We start from the raw sequence: 20,057 nt of genomic DNA on the forward strand, positions 1-20,057 counted from the left end.
TTCTCTTAAGTTCACGTGTTACGAGACGCGCCTGAATCTCAACGGATGGTTCATTTTGTCCGTCATGACAGTGAGTGACGCTGGCTAACGTTACCATGGCTAGGCCTACGCTGCACGTATCAAATACTGAAAAGAATGTGGACGGAGGAAGAGCCACCACTGTAGCTCAATTGGCATAGCATCCCGCGCTTCATGAGGTGGTTTTAGGTTAGGCCAATACTTCCAAAAACGGTTCTAGAAAGTGTAGGTTGACCTCTCACCGGCGGCAAAGTGTCTTTTTTTTTCACTTTCCTTTAAATATACATTGTGAGGTCAACGTGCCAAAAATAATGCAGCATATCCCGCGAGTTACAATCTATATACAATGAAGCTTTGTGCGAGTGCATAAAGCGTCGAAACTCGAGCACACGAACGCACGCACACACACAAACACAAACTCACCCACGCAAGCGCGGGCGCACACAAATTATACCGAGCCTTTTGTTAAGCGGGACTAGCAAGTACATTGGACGCCTTGAACGCATCATGGTCTCAGAGGCAACATGCGCGTACACACGTAGCACCAATTCGAATCCATTCTATCCGCAAGCGTTTGCTTGCTTATTACCGTGCGGCTACGGAGGAGCGAAGGTGAGCTTTCTAGGGTGTTTTTCCCACGCGACCGGCGCCGCCAGTGCCGAGGATGCGCGGAGGCGAGTGCCATCTAGTGGCGCTGCAAGGAACGCATCGGCGGGCACGGCGCGCATCCTCCGCTGTGATTGGCTGGCCTACTCGGAAAGGGAGCAGCCAGGCCGCAGCGCGCGTGATCACGCTAGCCGGCTAAATTCGCGAAGAAAAGCTTCGCTCTCAAAAGAAAGAATCAAGGAAAAGGAGCGATAAAACAATACGCACTCAATTTCTACTCTACACGGAAAGACTGGGCTAGTTGGTATTGCATAATAAGGGAAAATAATGCGACACAATAGAGACGAAGAAAGATGCCTGATACTATAGTGCTGGTGTCGTCAGGTGCAAAGGTGTCGCCCAGGCACAAAGCTGCGAAATAGTGCCACGAGACAGTGAAGGGGCTGCTACTGTCGGTCGGACGAAGACGACGGCGACGAAGTGGCCAGAGGCGCGCGACAGCCTTGCATCCGTCGCTGCTGCTTGTCCAAACCTTGTATATAGCCATACTCACTCCCTAAATAAACGTTATCCCCGTAACATCTTTGGTGGAGGTGCTGGGTAAACCTGTCAACGTGCCGGCTCCGTCAACCAAGCACGGAACTTCGAAGCGGTCGCCATCTTGGTGGCTCCGCGATGACCAGTGAAGTGTCGACGGTGCAGCAGCCACCGGCTACTGTGATTCTTTTGCCCCCACAAGACCCGGGAACCTTTTCTGGCACAGATGGCTTGGATGTCGAAGACTGGATCGACATGTACGAACGCGTCAGCAACCGCAACAGGTGGGACCCCACGTTTATGTTATCCAACGCGATATTCTATCTTAAAGGGACGGCACGCGTGTGGTACCGGACGCATGAAGAAGATCTTACAAGTTGGGACGCTTGCAAGGCGAAGCTGCGTGAGTTGTTCGGCAGATCATTTGACCGACAGCAGGCCGCTAAAAAGGAGTTGGGATCTCGTATCCAGACGACCACTGAATCGTACATTTCGTACATACAGGACGTCCTGGGCCTTTGTCGAAAAGTTGACGCACAAATGGCCGAAGATGATAAGATACCGCTTATTTTGAAAGGAATAGCCGACGACGCGTTTAATCTACTGGTGTGTAAGGACTGTACGACGGTCGACACCATAGTTAAGGAATGCCAGCGCTTTGAACAAGCGAAGAGTCGCTGCATCACCCGCCAGTTCCTTCTGACTACCTAACACTGCCGCCACGTCATCATGCGAAGACCCACCGATGCCTGTACCGGCTACAGCGTCAGAAGATGTAACGTGTATTGTCCGCCGCGAACTTGAAGCTCTAGCTCCTACGACCGTTCTTCCAGACGTTCAGTCAGCCAACCTGCCCACCGTGTCACTCATAAAAGCAGTCGTCCGCCAGGAGTTCGCGAACATGGGATTATCATCGGCCGTCTATTCCATTCGTACATACGAACGTACCCCTGCAAATGTCACCCAGAACCAGGTCTACCCTTCGCGCTACAGAAACCCGGCTGACTGGAGGACGGCAGACGACCGACCGATATGTTTCAACTGCTCTCGCGTTGGACATATTGCCCGTCACTGCCGCAGTAGCTGGTCGTCGCCTTCAAACTGGAGCACTGGATCTTAGCGTCGTCCTGGAGGCAACATTCGACTGTTTTCCCCTCGCTCTGATCCACATGCTTCCGATGCTTCTGATGCCGCCGCTCCACACTCCAGGTTTAGCCGCTCACCGTCCCCACAAGGCCGGCGATCTCGATCGCCGCGACCATACCGGTCATCGTCCCCTGCACGGCCTGGCACCTACGCTCCGGAAAACTAAGCCGTGCAGCTCCCGGAGGTGACGCTGCATAAGTGACCCGATATACAAATCCTCTGTTGACTGTACCTACGCGCCGAAACCTTCTGCACATTCAAGTGGACGACGTCACCGTTACGGCCCTCATAGACACCGGATTAGGAGTGAGGATCGATGGCGAATATCTCAGCAACCTTCGGTTTGCAGATGACATTGTCCTATTGAGCAACAATGGAGAGGAATTACAACAAATGATTGAGGACCTTCATCGAGAAAGTGCAAGAATTGGGTTGAAGATGAATATGCAGAAGACAAAGATAATGTTCAATAGCCTGGCAAGGGAACAAGAATTCAGGATCGCCAGTCAGCCTCTAGAGTCTGTAAAGGAATATGTTTATCTAGGTCAATTACTCACAGGGGATCCTGATCATGAGAAAGAAATTTACAGAAGAATAAAATTGGGTTGGAGTGCATACGGCAGGCATTGCCAAATCCTGACTGGGAGCTTACCACTGTCGTTGAAAAGAAAAGTGTACAATCATTGCATTCTACCGGTGCTAACATACGGGGCAGAAACTTGGAGGTTAACAAAGAAGCTCGAGAAGAAGTTAAGGACCGCACAAAGAGCAATGGAACGAAAAATCTTAGGAGTAACGTTAAGAGACAGGAAGAGAGCGGTGTGGATCAGAGAACAAACGGGGGTAGACGATATTCTAGTTGACATTAAGCGGAAGAAATGGAGCTGGGCAGGCCATGTAATGCGTAGGATGGATAACCGGTGGACCATTAGGGTTACAGAATGGATACCAAGAGAAGGGAAGCGCAGTCGAGGACGGCAGAAAGTCAGGTGGGATGATGAGGTTAGGAAATTCGCAGGCGCAAGTTGGAATACGCTAGCGCAAGACAGGGGTAATTGGAGATCGCAGGGAGAGGCCTTCGTCCTGCAGTGGACATAAATATAGGCTGATGATGAGACACCGGAGCGCAGATTTCAATAATGAGCGCTGCTCTCCGTACTCAGCTCCGCAAAGTGATTACGCCCGCAATTCAGAGCACAGTACGGGTCGCTGATGGCAGCTCGTCTGCCGTTCTTGGTATGTGCACCGCCCGAGTGTGCATTGCTGGCCATCAGACCGTTGGTTTGTTTGCCGTGCTTGCGCGGTGTCCCCACGACGTGATCCTCGGCCTAGACTTTCTCTCGACGCACTCAGCCCTTATCGACTGCTCCACAGGTGTACTTCAACTGGAGCTCCCTTTCGACGCCCACGTACTATCGGACACTCCCAGCCGCTTATGTTCTGTCGAGTTCCTCCACCTGCCACCGCAAGCCTCCATGTACGTCCCATTAAGTCCCTCTCCTCCTGTGTGCGATGGTGAATACGTTGTTTCCCCGATTCTCGACGTGGTCCTGATGCACTCTGTCGTTCTCCCGCACACTGTGGTTACCGTACGCGACAACAAAACCTGCCTGCCGCTTTTGAACTTTGGTATTTCTACCCACGTGCTACCTGCTGGCATCGCGCTTGCCACCATGTCGTCGTTGCAAGAATGCGCGATTTCTGTGTTAGCCGTCGACGGCCCTCGAACTGTTTCCGGCTCTCTCACAGCCACCTCGTCGCTATGTGCCAATTTCGAGAAAATGATATCAGCCGACCTTTCGCATACGCAAGCAGAAGATCTTCGCCGAGTCTTGCTGTCGTATTCCGATATCTTTGATCTCGAAAATAACCGTAACAATATCCGTAACAATATCCGTAACAAAATCCCGTAACAATATCACGGAAACTTTCTTCGTAATCGAATGCCCTGTAACATGCGTTTTGCGAAGGCGGCTGTGATGCTGCACAAGTTAGAAATTGATTACTTGGCTGCTTATCTTATGGCGCTTTGTGTGTTATGTATAACGAGTGTGTGCTATGTATATCAAGTGTTTCTACGAACAAATTAAGTAATAGTTAAAAATGCCAGTTTTCAAATAAAAGGACGGTTCCTTCGGATACTTACCGTCAGTGGTGGCGACCATGCGGTTACGGGTGATACGCGGTAATTCGTCACTGATAAACAAACATCCATTTATTACCTTGTATACTTGTCCTTTCATCGGGCACATCTTAATTGGCAAATTGAAGCAAACTCTCCGTACCATGCATACCAGCTTTTGGATGTGGAAAACGTTGATTACCCGTGGAACTATGGCACGACGAATTTCGGCTATCACAGCGCGTTCGACGCCCCGCCCCTCGAGGCGATATTGTGCTTACGTCAGCCAGCAGCGGGCAGCCAGCGCGCTTTGCCAGCGAAGAGCACAGAGCCGCAGCCCGCAGGACGCGCTTTGCCGGGTGACGTAAGTTAGACGTCGCCTCGAGGGCGCGCCTTCGCGCTCGCTACAGCCTCCCAGTTTGGACTTTGTGAGGTCTAATATCCGAATTTCGCGTGACAAATACACACCGGGATCTTCTGGGATGGCTGCGCCACCTATTGGTAAAGTAGAGAGCTAGGCGCGACGGCATATGGCCCCTGAGATCGGGCCACACCGGACGCCATGCACGACAGACTTATGCTGATTTCGCCGCAGACATGAAAAGTGCAATTACGACGCTTTGCAGAATGTCATTGCTCCTCCTCCAGCACTATTCTTACACACACGCTAAGCTTGCGGAATAGATAAAATCGATATATGTGCAATAGGCATGGGAAATTTAAAGCGTAATGGGCACATTACGCCTCCTACATGTAAACTACGCTATCACGCTTTACTAAAACTCGCTCTCTGCAAAGTTCGTTTGCGGAACGGTAACCCTATTTCCCTTAACCCTGCTATGGCGCTAAAGCTAAACTAAACCTGTCTATTGACGAAGCGAAGTGCAGGCACTGTCCACGCTGGGCTCGTTCACCTCGTTAGTGGAGCCAGGCCAGCGTTAATTCTGTCTTGCGCTGCTGGCATGGGCACTGTGGGCGCGCACACTAGAAGTACACTACAGCGTTCCCGCTGAGCTGCTCGGTGTATATACACCGGTCTGAGCGAGACGGAAAGTAAACGTCAATCTAACATTATCCAATATTTCACTGTGCGCTAACTAACGCCCGCGATACCCCGTCAGTTTCACCAAGCCGCGACACCTGCAAGGCCACAGATGGCGCTCCTCATCCGACCACCGTTGCGAGATGCCTGGTAGCTACCGGGGCGCTGTCCCGTCTGTCCAGAACCCGTTGCCTCGCGTCCCCACCTCGCGTCTACGTATGGCTTCAACACAGTGCAAGAAGTCCAAGCGCAACGCTAGACAATGCTGTTTGTCAAGACTCCGCCCACACCGAACCCTTAACTGCCATTTTTTATCATTGATTTGTCCGTGAGCACCGGAAACTCACTGCAGGAAAGCCAACTTACATAACGGGACTAATTGCGCTACTGCCCACACAATAGGACAATCTGCGCATATGCGTACACTCGTAGAACACTACAGTTTACATTCCCAGTTCTACCGATAAGAAGAATGGGAACTGCAATGCCACGCTACCCAGACGAGCGTTATATATATATATATATATATATATATATATATATATATATATATCCGCACTGTATAACACGCGTCACACAATGCATTCCCAGCCGTCACCATGGTTAGGCCACCGGCCGGTGCAGCGCACGGCCGAAGAATAGGCTGCGATACGCGAACGTAAGCGCGAGCGCGATCGTGCCCGTAAGGCCGATCCCGTGTATCGGCAACGGCATGCAGTCCGTGAAAGTGTGAGTGTGCATGTAATCCACGGCTACATGATCTAAAATAAAGCCTATGCAATTTAACGAAATCTGTCTTCATTCAACTTCAACGTTAAAAAAATGCAATCCTAAACAAGCAATCAAACCACGTATGCATCGCATCGGGTCGCTCAGAATTTCATGGGTTCGTTGAGTGGACGTTGGCTTTGGACTTCGATTCAGTTTGCATGGACGAAAGCTCCAAGTTCAACCATCTTTCTTTAAGAAAGGGACTTTATTTTTCTTATCACTTGTGTGATGTGCTATCTATAGTTATCATTTAACGCGCTGGTGAGCAGAAGCATCGCTTACGCTGATAGTAGCGGTCAAGTTCCCCGCGCCGCTGATGCTTTCGACGAATGCCGGGGCCCCGTAGATGTTGAGGACGCCGTAATGGTTGATACGCGACGTGCTTCTTAGCTGCGCCAGATGATCCAACAAGTCCGTGGTGGAAAACTGGTTTCCGTCGAGGAAACTGTGGGGGTACGAACCACCAATAATTGTGCTGGCATTGTTGCAGACGTTCGTCATTAATTACGTGGACCAAGCTTTCTGAAACTAATTGTTAGGTGCCCTTCAATGAAGCACGCAACCTTTCATATTTTTAAACGGACCACCTCGATGCTGAATATACATCTGAATAGCTCCATAGACAGCGTTTTGAAATGATCAGTGATTAACCAAATTTTCGATACAGCACTTTCAGCATGCACGGCGAGAGGCAGTGAGCACTGGCGTACACCGCCTTTTTTTAGTCAACGCGCTTGGCGACGTACTTCACGTCGAAGGACAGGCCGCAGGTGGTGTCTCTGTATGCGGCGCAGACATTCCTGAACGTCGGGAAGCTGATCTTGCTGAGCACAGGCCGCACCGTGTTGTTCTTGACCCGCACGTGCGTGAAGAAGACGATGTCGCACGACCTGTCCGGCGGGTACAGCGGGTGGATGGCGGCTGCCGGTGAGCCCACCGAACACAGCAGCGGAGGAGGCTGAGTCGTCGTCGTCGTAGCCGGAGAGGCTGCCAAAAGGCGCCACTGTTGCATTAATGCGATCTACACTCTCCGGGAACTTCACCCCGCTTTGCGATATGTATGTATCGCCTTCTTTCTGGGGTTTTACGTGCCAAAACCAGTTCCGATTATGAGGCACGCCGTAGTGGAGGGCTCTGGATTAATTTTGACCACCTGGGATTCTTTAACCTGCACGACAACGCAAGCACACGGGTGTTTTTGCATTTCGCGTCCATCGAAATGCGGCCGCCGCGGCCGGGGATGTGTGTGTGTGTGTATGTGTGTGTGTGTGCGTGTGCGTGTGTGCGCGTGTGTGCGTGTGCGTGTGCGCGTGTGCTTGTGTGCGTGTGTGCGTGTGTGTGTGTGTGTGTGTGTGCGAGCGCGTGTGTTTGTGTGTGTGTTTGTGTGTGTGTTTGCATGTATGTTTGCATGTATGCATGTATGTGTAGCGTTTTCACACCTATCTTCAATGAAAAAGTTGCAGTGGCTTAGCTCGGCTATGCCAGGATATACGTAGCGTTAGCAAAGGTTCAGCTGATTATTCTTAGCTTTCCTGGTTGTCTGCTATGCTCAACCGCTAATTGCCAGGCAACTACTTCGGGATCCGATGAGTCAAGCTTCTCCGTTCTTCTGCGCTGTTGAGCAGCATTTGCGCTCTCCTTCTCCATGGCTATACCACACTGGCAAACGCCAGTCAGAAGCGCAGCGGCTCCAGCGCAGTGTGAGACGGCGACTGCACTGCGAGCGCGCGCCGGCGCCAGTGCGTCTACCACGGCTACAACGTCACTCCTCTGGAATGCGCAGACCGGCGGCGGTGAATCGCGCGCGGCGGCGGCGGAGTGCGCGAGAGGTGCCGGCTCCGGTGGCTCCGGTGCGCAAGCCGTGTGACATCACTGATCCTTGCGCATGCGCAGCACGGCTCTTTATGTGCCGCGCGAAACGGGCTTGGCTAGGCCAGTGTAGCTAACGCTACAAAACAATCGTCTTAATTCCTTCAGTGCTGGGCGGAATTAAACCACAGCCCGACGGTTTAGCGCGAGGTAACAAGTGAGAGCGTTCGCACGCACCGGCGCGCCACGCATCTCAGAGGCCGCGCGCGGACTTCGTGGTGGCGCCGCCAGATGGCGCAGCTTGCCAAGAACGAAGTACGAGAGAGCAGTTCGATGATCTGAATCTATTTAACAACAAACGAGCGGAGTGACACGCTCCTGCGAACAGCGGTCACGGGGCACCACTGGCGCTCGCAACGAAAACGTAGTACGCCACATAATGAAAGCAAAAAGTGCACAAATAATAAATAATTGGACGTAACCCGCCGCGGTGCCTCAGTGGCTGAGGCGCGACCACGTGCTGCTGAGCACGAGGTCGCGGGATCGAGTCCCGGCTGCGGTAGCTGCATTTCGGTGAAGGCGAAATACAAAAACGCCCGTTTGCTTGCGTTGTAGTGCACGTTAAGGAACACAGGTGGCCAAAATTAATTCGCAGTCCTCCACTATATGACGTACCTCATAACCAGAACTGGTTTTGGCACGTAAAACGCCAGAAAAGAAGACGTAACATTGCGACCACGTGTTGTAGTTGCAATATATGAAATAGTTATTCCGAAGAGAACGTCACAAATTAAAAGCTGCACTGTGAGATGCCCGAAGTGAGACGTTTATGACCGCGCTACTGGTGTAGCTAGGGTTTCCTGCTATGTATGAAACGGAGTAAAGTAGTCCTATGCTTCCTGCACAGAGACTTACCCGAGGAAGGCGTCCCCCTGGAAAGCGTCATCATTGTCGGCGGCGCAGCACTCGTAGGAGCCGTTCTAGGTGTCGGAATCCGTCCAGGTGTGGGAACCCTTCTAGGTGTGGGAACCCTTCTAGGTGTGGGAACCGTTCTAAATATGGGAACCGTTCTAAATGTGGGAACCGTTCTAGGTGTGGGAATGATGGTGTGCCTCGGAACAGCCTGGTGAAGCAAGAAAACATAAGAGCGTATACGAGTAAAATTTTACAAGGAGCTTGTTCTACTCTCTATACAAGCAAGCTGAAACGGTTCTAGGATGGACCGAAGAAATGCGAATGGAAGGCGAGAAATAGGCGTGCGACTGAGGCAAGTGATGGAAGAAGCTCACAAGTGACCCATAAAAAATACGAGAATCAGTCAGCTCGTTGAGAATAAGTGCTAACCGGCCTGGTTGTCACGTGATCTCTAGACATTCAAAGTACGCATTATCTACGCGGCTTGCACGCGATGCAGGAACCACTCGTGATATTGGGCAGTTTACAACTTGTCTCTGGGCTAGTTGGTTCCTACATATTATGGTGAAGACACGAAACCACGTGAACCAGATAACGGCCGGCTGCTCTTTTCTGGCGCTTTGCCCGAGCGGTCGTTCCCTCACCTGTTTTTCTGTCTTTTTCAACTTAATAATTCAACAACTTTCTCGCTTATATTTGAGAGTGTATCTGAAATACTTTATTTCTGTTCTACTTCTAAGTGTGGCTTTATTCCTAAGTCGCGCCTGTTTACAGACGTGTGCTGATATCATTGGACAGCACGATGGGCGGGCTAATAGCCTTTGCAGCACGTGATGAAGGCCTGTCCTTTTCAATGACGATAAATGTACGAAGGATACGTGGCGGCGGCCCATTTGATGCCACATAATAAGTTGAGAAGCAACAGTAGTGTAATGACCGTACAGATGATAAAAGAAGAGAAAACGTCAATGTAACCGAAACAGTAAGCAAGTTGTAGAAACGTACTCCAAGAAATATTCGCGCCCTTTTGGTCTGATTTTGTGCCGCAGTGATGATCGTCATCTACCACGTGTGCCTTGCTTTTCAATAATGCTGCGTTCCCAGTACTTTCACGGCGCGAACGCTATGGACGTACTAGGGTGGCATATTGCTCCTGAGAGGAATTATATGACGCAGTGTGTTAAGTAAAGAAAGTGTAGGCAAGATGGATCAAGATTTGTTTAAAGAGGGGCGGGGGGGGGGGGGGGGCATCATTAATGCCAGATGGTGCAGAAATGAATAGGACACAATGCAGCTCAACATCATGGCAACTAACACATCCCCCTGTACTTGCAGAGTGGCTTGCAAACATCGATTTTTTTTAACCACGCATGCTACACTTTTATTTCGATGGTGATACGAATGGTCTCTACGGCAAATTCTTTGTGTGCGGTATACACAGTGTGTCCCACGTATCATGTACGAATTTGTTTATTTAAGAAAAGTGCAGAATTCGACGCAGGTCGAAGAAATCTCATTTTATTAATAGCAACCCCAAAGAAGCATCCAGTATTTTGTGTTCTTTATAATTATTTAGTTAGCAATGAATAACATTTCTAATAGCGCCTGTTAAATCATCTTCGAAAATGTCACTTTCAATTGTTTGTACCGCGAAACTCTCTTCCACGTTTCAAATAAAGCCCACAAAATATTAACAAAATACTGTGGTATTACGCGGTACATGCAACGCGGACTACGTGCTAGCCATGTGGCATTGTTTATTATTTTGCAGGATTGTTCCTAGACGCGAGAAAAGAGCTGTGCAAAAAATAGGGCTCCAGAACCATTGAAATTGACGTTTTCGAATGTGCTAAGACTGATACTATTGGGAAATGAGATATAAGTATAATTAAAAAAGGTATATATTCATTACAAACTAATTTCTTAAGAACACAAAAACACGGAGCGCTTCCTGAAATTGCTGGTAACAGCATAGAACTAGTTTCATCCACATAGAAGGCGTTATTTTTTTTTTAACTTGTAGCACGATAGCTGGGCCACCTTGTATTGGTTGAGGCTAATTCACAGGAAATTTCGAAACACGAAACGTCTATTCCTAAATCTGTCACATGCTGAATAACATAGCAAAGCACTGTAGCAGTTGCTGTAGCTTACAGGGTGTGTATGGTTCCAGTAACGCGGAATGGTAATGGCCGCCGGTCCAGAACTGTCGTCGACGTCCTCAGTGGTGTCAGTATCTGTAAATACAAACATAAATCAGTGAGAATTCAAAATCCCAACCATCGCGCAGACACGATTCGGCCTCATCGTATAAGAAACATTCGGAAAACTGTAGTGACGTCTAGCGCGAGAATCAGGAACCTCGCTCCAGGCCAGGTGGTTGAAAAACTAATGCTCGGGCGGTAAGTGGGCCCGTGTACTCGAGATCACTGCGGTGCACCTTTGCTGTACGCTGCTGTGATCTCGGAGGTCATTGTGAGTCAAGCCACACCGAGACATCTGGCCTGTTTAGCGTCTTCTGAACGTGTTCGCTCGCTGCTGTTGCGCGACTTCGGTCGTCATTGACGGAAAGAAGTGCGCTAGCTCTAAACAAGTGTGCGACAGTAAAATATTGTAGGGCACGTAATTACAAAACGCTATTTCGCTAGAATTGGTCGTAAGAGAAAATTTCAGCCAAACGTGATGCTGGACTTATCCCTGGCGAAGACGGCCGCCTATGGCAAAGATCAGTTGCGTGCGAAAGGATTTGCGAACTCGGCCCCGTGTCTAATGTGTCCCTTGAGACTGATGGTGGTCAGCACCTGAGGACGCTGTTACGGAAGAATCGTCTTCATGCTCGACAACGCACATGTTAAACGCGTTGGTGCTGATGCTCTTATCAGCGCAATCTAAAAGTTAAGGAGGGCTTTCACACAGGTTGAGCGATACTGACCTTCATGTTTACCGGCGACTAGCAAAACAACGACGACGCCGAAGACGAGGCAGATGACGAGGAAGACGCACGCACAGGCCCAGACCCTGGCGCTTTCGCTGTCTCCGCTGGTTGGGTAATGGGAGGATGACAGTTTAGTAGAATACGTTGACGGGCCTGCTAGTAAGCCAAGTTAAAGAAGCAACGTTATTCTTTACTGATGAAAATGATGATTAGGAAATTACAATTTCAGGCTCAATGACAAAGGGAGAGAAGTGCTGGCATCGCTATTGTTGGCCGGCCACAAGCAATTGCTTAATGTCGGGCTATAGTTCAAGATGACCGTAGCGGCATACTGTATGTCCTTGCATTTGGTTTTCGTTTGTAGATGTGCGACTTCCTTACTTGTTAGTGAGACAGCCGGCTCACTCTGACAGTGCCCAAACATTCACGTGATGCAAGATACCTTGACAGCTCTCTTGCGTGATGATTCCTTTGGGCGCGTCATCGATCCTTCAGGCGCATTGTAAGTGTGGCCTCCTACAACAAACTTTGTACTGTTCGGATCGCAAGAGGCTTTCAGCTGCTTAAATGCTGTTATTCAGTAAGGTTACGCTACCATTGGCCTTGTCGGGTGGTGTTGCAGTATTTAGAAATGACTATTTAGAAATATCTTTTCGGTGCACCCGATTGTTAAGAAAGTGATGCAAGCTCAGCACGCACCTACTCCACTTAAAAACTCAAGCTAGAAAAAGTGTGCAATTGTTGTCAAAAAAGAAAAGAAATTGTGCAGATTTCACGCACGGTGGGAAACAATGTACTTCGAAGCATTTTGCTGCCATCTGGCAATATAGCTTTGTTTGGGGTTCCGCAAAGGGATTCCATCTGGAGTAGCGTGTTTGTGTAAATCGAGTACTTCTGTATGTGGGAACACGACCGTGCATGCCTATGACGAAAGCCGCACGATTACGACCACGTTGAAGATGATCGTGTGGCGGCCACGGCATAATTTCTAGGCTGGGTCTTCGACGTGAGCCTTCGACATGGTAGTTGTTGGTTTCTACATAGGTGCATTGGTCGAGCGTAAGCGAGAGAAACACGGCTTGTTACGTCATCAGCTGCTAAGTGTCCCCAGTGAAGAAATGTTAGAGCACGATTAACTTGGGCGATCACGCAGTGCGTTCAACGTCGCACAAATTCTGCGTAGCGTGCTACGAGGAAATTAATCAGGAAGGTAGGCCGGTCCCGATGATAGTGAAAACTAACACGATGCCTGACAGCGCGATCTGCCGCAAGTAAATACGCGCTAGAGGCACGGGCCATACGCGCCGAGTGTTTCGAAAAGCTGGCTGGCTTTGGAATGAAAGCGGTATGCGTTCGATCGTGGCTTGGGCATTGACTGGAGCCTTCCTCGCCACGCAACTGCCTTTTCTTTTACGCATGATGTTTGATCTGCCAAGTGATCATCAGTGTCATCGTACTTCTCTAAACGAACGCCGATGTTCTGCTTAGGCAGAGTTGACCAAGGCATACGAGAATTGGGCTCAGGCTTCGTTACACAGTTACGATGCCACAAACCAGATCTATTCTCTTAAGAGCACGTATCACGCACTAGTATTCAAAGACTTTATCGAGGGTTTGCTGGTTTTCCGTTGCGGTATCTTTATTTATTTGGGCTACACCATAGAAGAGAACTACTCGGAAGAACCTGTTTCTTCCCGTTAAACAAGGTGGCCTTCGACTAGCCTATTTATATATAAGACAAACTGCTTCACATTTCCATTCTTCTCTGTGATAAAAGAGACGGGATTTTTTACGTGCAGTAATGTTAATGTGCTTACGTAGATTAGTTCCTGCCCTATTAGACTCCTCTTGCGAAGATATGTGTGGTGCTATAACTGGATATATGCACGAGGTGTTCCTTTCTTGTTGTATGTTGTGAGATCTTTCTTAAATATTAGTCCATTGTGTAAAAAAAAACTACTTTACGACGATCTTCTTGATGTTATGCTCGCTACACCACAGTACCGTCTAACGCATTCTGGAAGCCCAGGGGAAAATGTACTCAAGAGAGGTAGAAAAAAAAAAGAAAAAAAAAAAAACGTCCGTTACCCATGCTGTTCAGAGTTTCTTTTTTTTTTTTAATCTACACTCACGCACAATACCTGTTAAAACAATCCTCCACCAAAAAGAAAGTTTTCCTCCCTGCATGTGTTTTTTAAATATAAAAAAAGAAAACAATTGAACATGCTTTTCTTGATTTTTGGCCTGCAGTTCTTCATTGGGGCATGCTTGAGCAAAATATTTAAAATAATTGCCATTGGCCGAGCACGGTATACAATTCTTGACGCTTCATAACACAGGCGGTGTTCCTTACCACATAATAACGGTCCTGGGCCTACACAGTTTGTGGAAGAGCCGCATGCAAGTTCGTGGCCTCATGGTTAGAGCACCGGGCTGCTGTGCTCGACGGCAGATGTGTGATTTTACCATAGGTCACACATTATTTTCTTTTCACTAAAGCGACGCGAAAAACCAACCAACCTACAAACAAACCAACAAACCAACCGACCAACCCGACCCCACCCATTCCAGTCAAGCCCAGCCCTGCCCAGCCCTGCCCAGCCCTGCCCAGCCCTGCCCTGGCCTGCCCTGCCTCAAAGTGCCAAGCATGAGTAAACAATACTTTGGATTAAATCTTCTCTTTTTATTTGAACCTGGCGGCTGCAGTCAGTCCTCGCAGGCAAATCTAGCACGTTAACCAAGACCGCACCAGTCGAAGACACGCCGCAGTTGCGGCATACCGCTGCCGAACACGAGTTCGCACGTTTGACTCCAGTTTGCAGCGACCGCATTCCGGTGCTACTTGACAGCAGGAAGGCTTGTCCACTTAAGGTTTTGGCACCACCTCTTCAAACGGCGTCTCTCTGCTGTGTTGCTTTCGAACTCTAAACGTCAGCAACGATTCCAATCAGTGACAAAACTACAAACGTTGAAAACATTAGTGAACGCACACTTCGTACGGCAATTTCGTTCAGCCGTGCTTATGAATGACGACACAAACATCTGTTCTCTCTCTCCACCTTGCCTTGTCGTACGAGACTACCGTTTACCCACTGTATGACGTAAACAAATTAAAATACAGGTGTTTACTTACGCTGGTTTGGCTGAAAATGAATGCAAAAGCTAAGCATTTCGCAAAGTTAACGCAGGACACTCTATATATATGGCCGCCGTACAAAGTATGGAGCGAGCACTCGTCCCCGGCGCCAAGCTTGTTAAAAGACAAGTTATCGCTCAACACCATTGTTTAGGCATAGTAGGTGCTCTATCAGTTTAAGCGTATGACCTTTCGTAGATCACATCATTTTCGTACGCTAGTTAAAGGCACCTAACTGGTCATTTTATATTCGCAGTGCAGTCAGATTTAATTTTCTTTAAGGCAAAATATCTAACCTGATCGGTTGGATCTAACAAAAGTTTATTCAGACAGCTTATAGAAATTGTAAATTTGTAAACGTTTTGCTAAAGTTTACCCATACAACAGTTGTAGACAGCGTAAGAAGATACACTTTTTGTAGACATTGAATCTGAAATTTCGTTTAGATACTTGGTGTCCGTCTCAGCTCTACATAAGAATTTCATAAAATAATATTTCCAAACTAAGTCAAAAATAGCAACAGAAAATACTGGACGCTACCTTCTACACGATTGCTGCTATAACCGTGTGCCTTGCTCTTAAGCGCATAAAACGCACCACTTCTTTTTTTTCTTAGTGATTAATAGCTGGGGCACCCTGCACATATACCAGCAAGTCGAATTAATTATACTTGTTAACAATTTTTGTTTGCAGATCGTCGCCATACTTTTCATAATGAAAAGAATCGATATTAAAGGAGGCAAGATGGTGAATTTTATGGCTATGAACGCTTTATAGGCGGTGTAAATCCCTTTTTAACCAAGTGAAGCAGCGTGAGTCGAAGTAGATTAGCCCGCTCGGTTTTACTTTTGCCTAGGTATACTCCCGATTAAGCAGCAGTTCAGTCAAGTAAGCTGTCTGACCAGTACTTCACATTCGAGATGCAAGCAAACGTAATGGCTTTGAATCGAAAAATGGGATTAAAAAATTTGAGGCACCATTTTGAATATCCAATGTAGAGTCGAATACGTGTCGTTGGCCCAAACATTGAAGCCTACGCGATCACTCTAACATTCGCATGCGTGAAGTAGTGTTTGCTGGAGGGCAATGTCGTAATTTCTGCACTTGGCCCTGAAGTGACCAATTAGAGTGACTAGTGAATTTATTGTTAATTAGTAGCTTAAGTATTGTTACCTCTAGAGGACGGCTTCCTTAAAAAGTCAGAAATCAAAAGAAAGAAAGAACGCCTTGCTTTACGCGTAGCCTTAAAATTGATATCTCGAGTGCAGGGGTGCCTTAAAAAATAAATGAAAAGAAATAAGAAAGAAAGAATGCTTTGCTGTACGCGTCACACGTACGGCTGCTGTATGTGTCATCCATAACTTCATCTAGCGCTTGCTTACTTTCAGATAAATCCGGGGCCTGTGTGATGCCTGCAATCGTAACAGAGGAAGAAGATCATGAGAGGACAAGAAGGAAAACTGCACTAAATAATGAAATATCTTTCTGGGGTTTTACGTGCCAAAACAAGTTCTGATTATGAAGCACGCCGTAGTGGAGGGCTCCCGATGAATTTCGACCACCTGGGGTTCTTTAACGTGCGCTACAACGCAAGCACGTGGGCGTTTTTTTTTTTTTTTTTTTTGCATTTCGCCTCCACCGAAATGCGGTCCGCTGCAGCCGCGATTCCATCCCGCGATCTCGTGATCAGCCGCGCAACGCCTTAGCTGACAGCCACCGCGGCGGGTTATCTGCACGTTGGCTCATGCGAAGATAGCCCTCCGAAGTTGATGGAATCTTGAAGGCATTGTTCGGTTCGTGTTAGCTTGTAGTGACGCGTTCGCCACGATCGGCCGGCCCTAACCATTCGCTGGCTGTTCTACGCTCTACCCTCCCTCTTCTATGCGCGCGAACGGCGGCTAGAAATCCGCGCTTTCTTACCAAATGGCGAGAGATCATTGCGCAGAAGACCCTTTCCCTGATAATTTTATAGCTCGACTTTAAAATTGTTACGAGACGCTCCCTCTCACGCTCGTTCCTTCGTAGATGAATCAGTCGTGGCATTTTCTACTTCTAAGTCCGGGCAGAGCCACTCCTTTATCGTGACGTCCAAGGAATCCGGCGTACAGGCGCCTTGAACATCGATGCCTTGTAAAAATATCGATGAAAAGAGGGAAGTGAAAGGCGCCAAATGAAAGAATAGGCTGTCATTAGAGCCACGTTGTGGGCTGTCAGCTGCGTATACCGAAATAAGGTTGCCTCACCCTTCCATGGCAGCAATGTGCAGAGACACGACAGATACACCGTTTCTAGTGTACCTTGGAAAAAAATTAAATAATTTAATTGATTGATTGATTCAATGAATTAATTAATTAATGACAGGTATAACGACACAAAAGTTAGGAGCTCTTGTCAAAGCTCACATTCACGCTCAAAGATAGTGCGTCCCAGATCACAGGAAGGTATAGCTATACGTTATGTAATTCGATGTAATACTAACTTTCATACTTTTACGTCGCAAAATACATGACGTATTGCTTACATGGAACGCGTCGCAAGTCTGAACCCATATTACAAGCGAAGACGCAGAGTGAGCTATTTTTGCGACCAGCGATCGCAATTCACCGCTTGCTCCCGCCGACCTAACATACTATACGTCCCATACTGGGAGCGCTAAGGTGCACAAATAGTGCATTATTTGACGTAGTCTTACGCCCACAACTTGTAATTTATGAATCAGTAATGTAAAAAAAAATCCGCCTACATTCCACCCTGTTAAAGTGGATATACAGCGAAGACGTTGCCGACGTTACGCAAGCGCCACCACCCCAAGGCGTCGCACCGTCGAGTTCAATGTAGCGTCTACGACCGCGTTCGCGCCCTTTCCGTTGGTGCTTCGACGCCGCGGTGCATGTTCGCGGCGTCCATTCGCTTGCATGTAACCCGCGTTCACTAAGCGAACGTCACTGTAATTCTTTAAGCGTTGTCCTGACGTCGATTACGCCCGGAGCACACTCTGCGCGATCGATGCAACGGACAGAGCTCCTACTCATCAAGGACAGATACGTCGCGTGCACACGTTCGTTACGCGCGCACGCAAATGTTCCGGAGTGCAGCGAATATCCTCATTCTAGTATACCCTCCACCTGGCGCAAGTGCGTTATTGAACTAATTCAATTTCTCATAGTTAAGTGTGTCACAAGATTTGTAAAGTACTACTTAGACACAGCCTGCAGAAACGATAGCATCGGATTGTAATTTAAACATACGAGAAAGCATAATTGTGTTGCGCAGAAACTCAAAATTACGCTTGCTCTGGAGACGATTTTTTTTTGTCGACGCGACGGTGTACACGCACGGACGCAGAAAATTTGCCGGGGTAGCCATATCCAGCTTTGCTGTAAAGCACATCGCAGAATAAGAACAATGGCACCATGAATTCTATCACCGCACTACTTGCGTATATTCCATAGCGTTGTCTGCTAAGACGAAGTATACGCAAGTTCAATAAGCCTTGCAGGGCCTCTTTCAACGAAACAGATGTAGCGTGAAATCGTTATACGGCTGTTCTTAGAAAAGTGTGTGCACCGCAAAACGTTTTTTACTTACTCGACTGGTCACTGAGATAGTATTCCTCCGGTGGGTATTCAGGCGCGTAAATGTAGCCGTAGTAGTTATCTTGCGTCGCAGGATCCACTGTAGATAGCATGGATGTATCAGTATACCCTATGCGTGCCAACTCCACTTTTCTTGTTGCAACAAACGTTTAACATCATATTGTGGTTCCCGCGAAACGAAACAGACAACGTAGCAAATGACCCAAGAAACACTAAAGTTAGCACAGATGCGTTGTTAACGTACGACATATTGGTTGGAAAAGGCTTTGGAATGGCCATACCGTAATTCTTAAAAAAATAGAGCAAGAGAGTACCCTCTTTGAAAGTTTGTGCCCTTTGGGGTTTATCTTGTCCCACCGCAACAAGCGTCATCTGCCTTGCTTGCGTTCGCTTTCTTGAAAACTCTGCGCTCGCTACTTTCCTGTTCAGAATGCAATGTGACGTTGATAACGCGTGCACCGTTCGTGACCTGGAAGTACCGGGAATGCAGCGTTAAAGAAAGGATATGCGCGCAAGAAGATGGCGAATTGTGTTGTGGCACAAGATAAGCCGCAAAGTGCGCAAATCTTTTTAAGAATGTAGCAACAATAAATTCAACAAGGTGCAAGATTTCATTTTCGTAGATTTTGTTTTCGCAACTTTATCACTGTCCGCCATGTGACATGCATATGTTGACGTGCTACATTGGATTTACTGAATTATGTTCTATGATGGGAAGTCATATCTGAGGTCACAGAGCTTCATGACACACGTTTTGATGGTATGTGTTAGTTGAAAGGGCACACGACATTCTGAAATGCCTATAGAGTTTTGTCGTTTGAAATGAAAGGAGTGCAGGGCTGCATATAAGACCTAAAATTCATGGTTACATGTGGCCAATGAACGAAGGCTTCACAGAAGTGCGTATTATATAAGTAAGACCAGCGGAAAATATATCTATTACATATGAAGTTGAGAGCTATTACTACCGGCTGTTTCAGCTGACTTGTCTGAAGCATTGAAAAATGCACGAACATGGCACAGGTATGCAAAAAGACTCACTACTGCTCTTGTCGTCTTGAACACTTAAGAGCATTTCTAACAGTGAGCCTAATTAACAAAAGCCAATTAACTAACTTGTTAAATATCAATTTTAACGCCGTACATTCAATGGATAAGTGACAGAGCGGTTTGAAGAAAGTGTTCTTCCAGCTTGAAAGAAGTCCACCAATACACTCAAACTGACTCGAGTGGCCAGTCGTGCGGCTATTTTGCGTGTATTCGCGGGCTTCTTTAACGCTTGACAAAACAATTTTACGTGCAGGTATTGAGCAACAGAAACCTAAATCGGGAGTACTTCATGTGACTCTACAATTTTCTCATTGATACTTTTCATCTAATTACAATATTTGAGAGGCTGAATAAATAATTAGGACTAATTATGT

General features: G+C 47.7%; 1 protein-coding gene across 1 annotated transcript in view; it reads right to left on the reverse strand.

Moving 5' to 3' along the window:
- The window catches only part of LOC125947143 (uncharacterized), a 31,430-nt gene extending 12,629 nt beyond the window's left edge, over positions 1 to 18,801 (reverse strand). The window contains exons 1-5 of the mRNA XM_049671517.1: positions 18,626 to 18,801; positions 11,121 to 11,203; positions 8,967 to 9,174; positions 6,989 to 7,229; positions 6,525 to 6,687 (exon numbers count right to left, since the gene is read on the reverse strand). Coding sequence (XP_049527474.1) covers positions 6,525 to 6,687; positions 6,989 to 7,229; positions 8,967 to 9,174; positions 11,121 to 11,203; positions 18,626 to 18,725 — 795 coding nt within the window. The 5' untranslated portion in view covers positions 18,726 to 18,801. The remainder of the gene's footprint in view (positions 1 to 6,524; positions 6,688 to 6,988; positions 7,230 to 8,966; positions 9,175 to 11,120; positions 11,204 to 18,625) is intronic.
- Positions 18,802 to 20,057: the final 1,256 nt, after the last annotated feature.

This window comes from Dermacentor silvarum, chromosome 7, assembly GCF_013339745.2.
Source record: "Dermacentor silvarum isolate Dsil-2018 chromosome 7, BIME_Dsil_1.4, whole genome shotgun sequence".
Lineage (NCBI taxonomy): Eukaryota > Metazoa > Arthropoda > Arachnida > Ixodida > Ixodidae > Dermacentor > Dermacentor silvarum.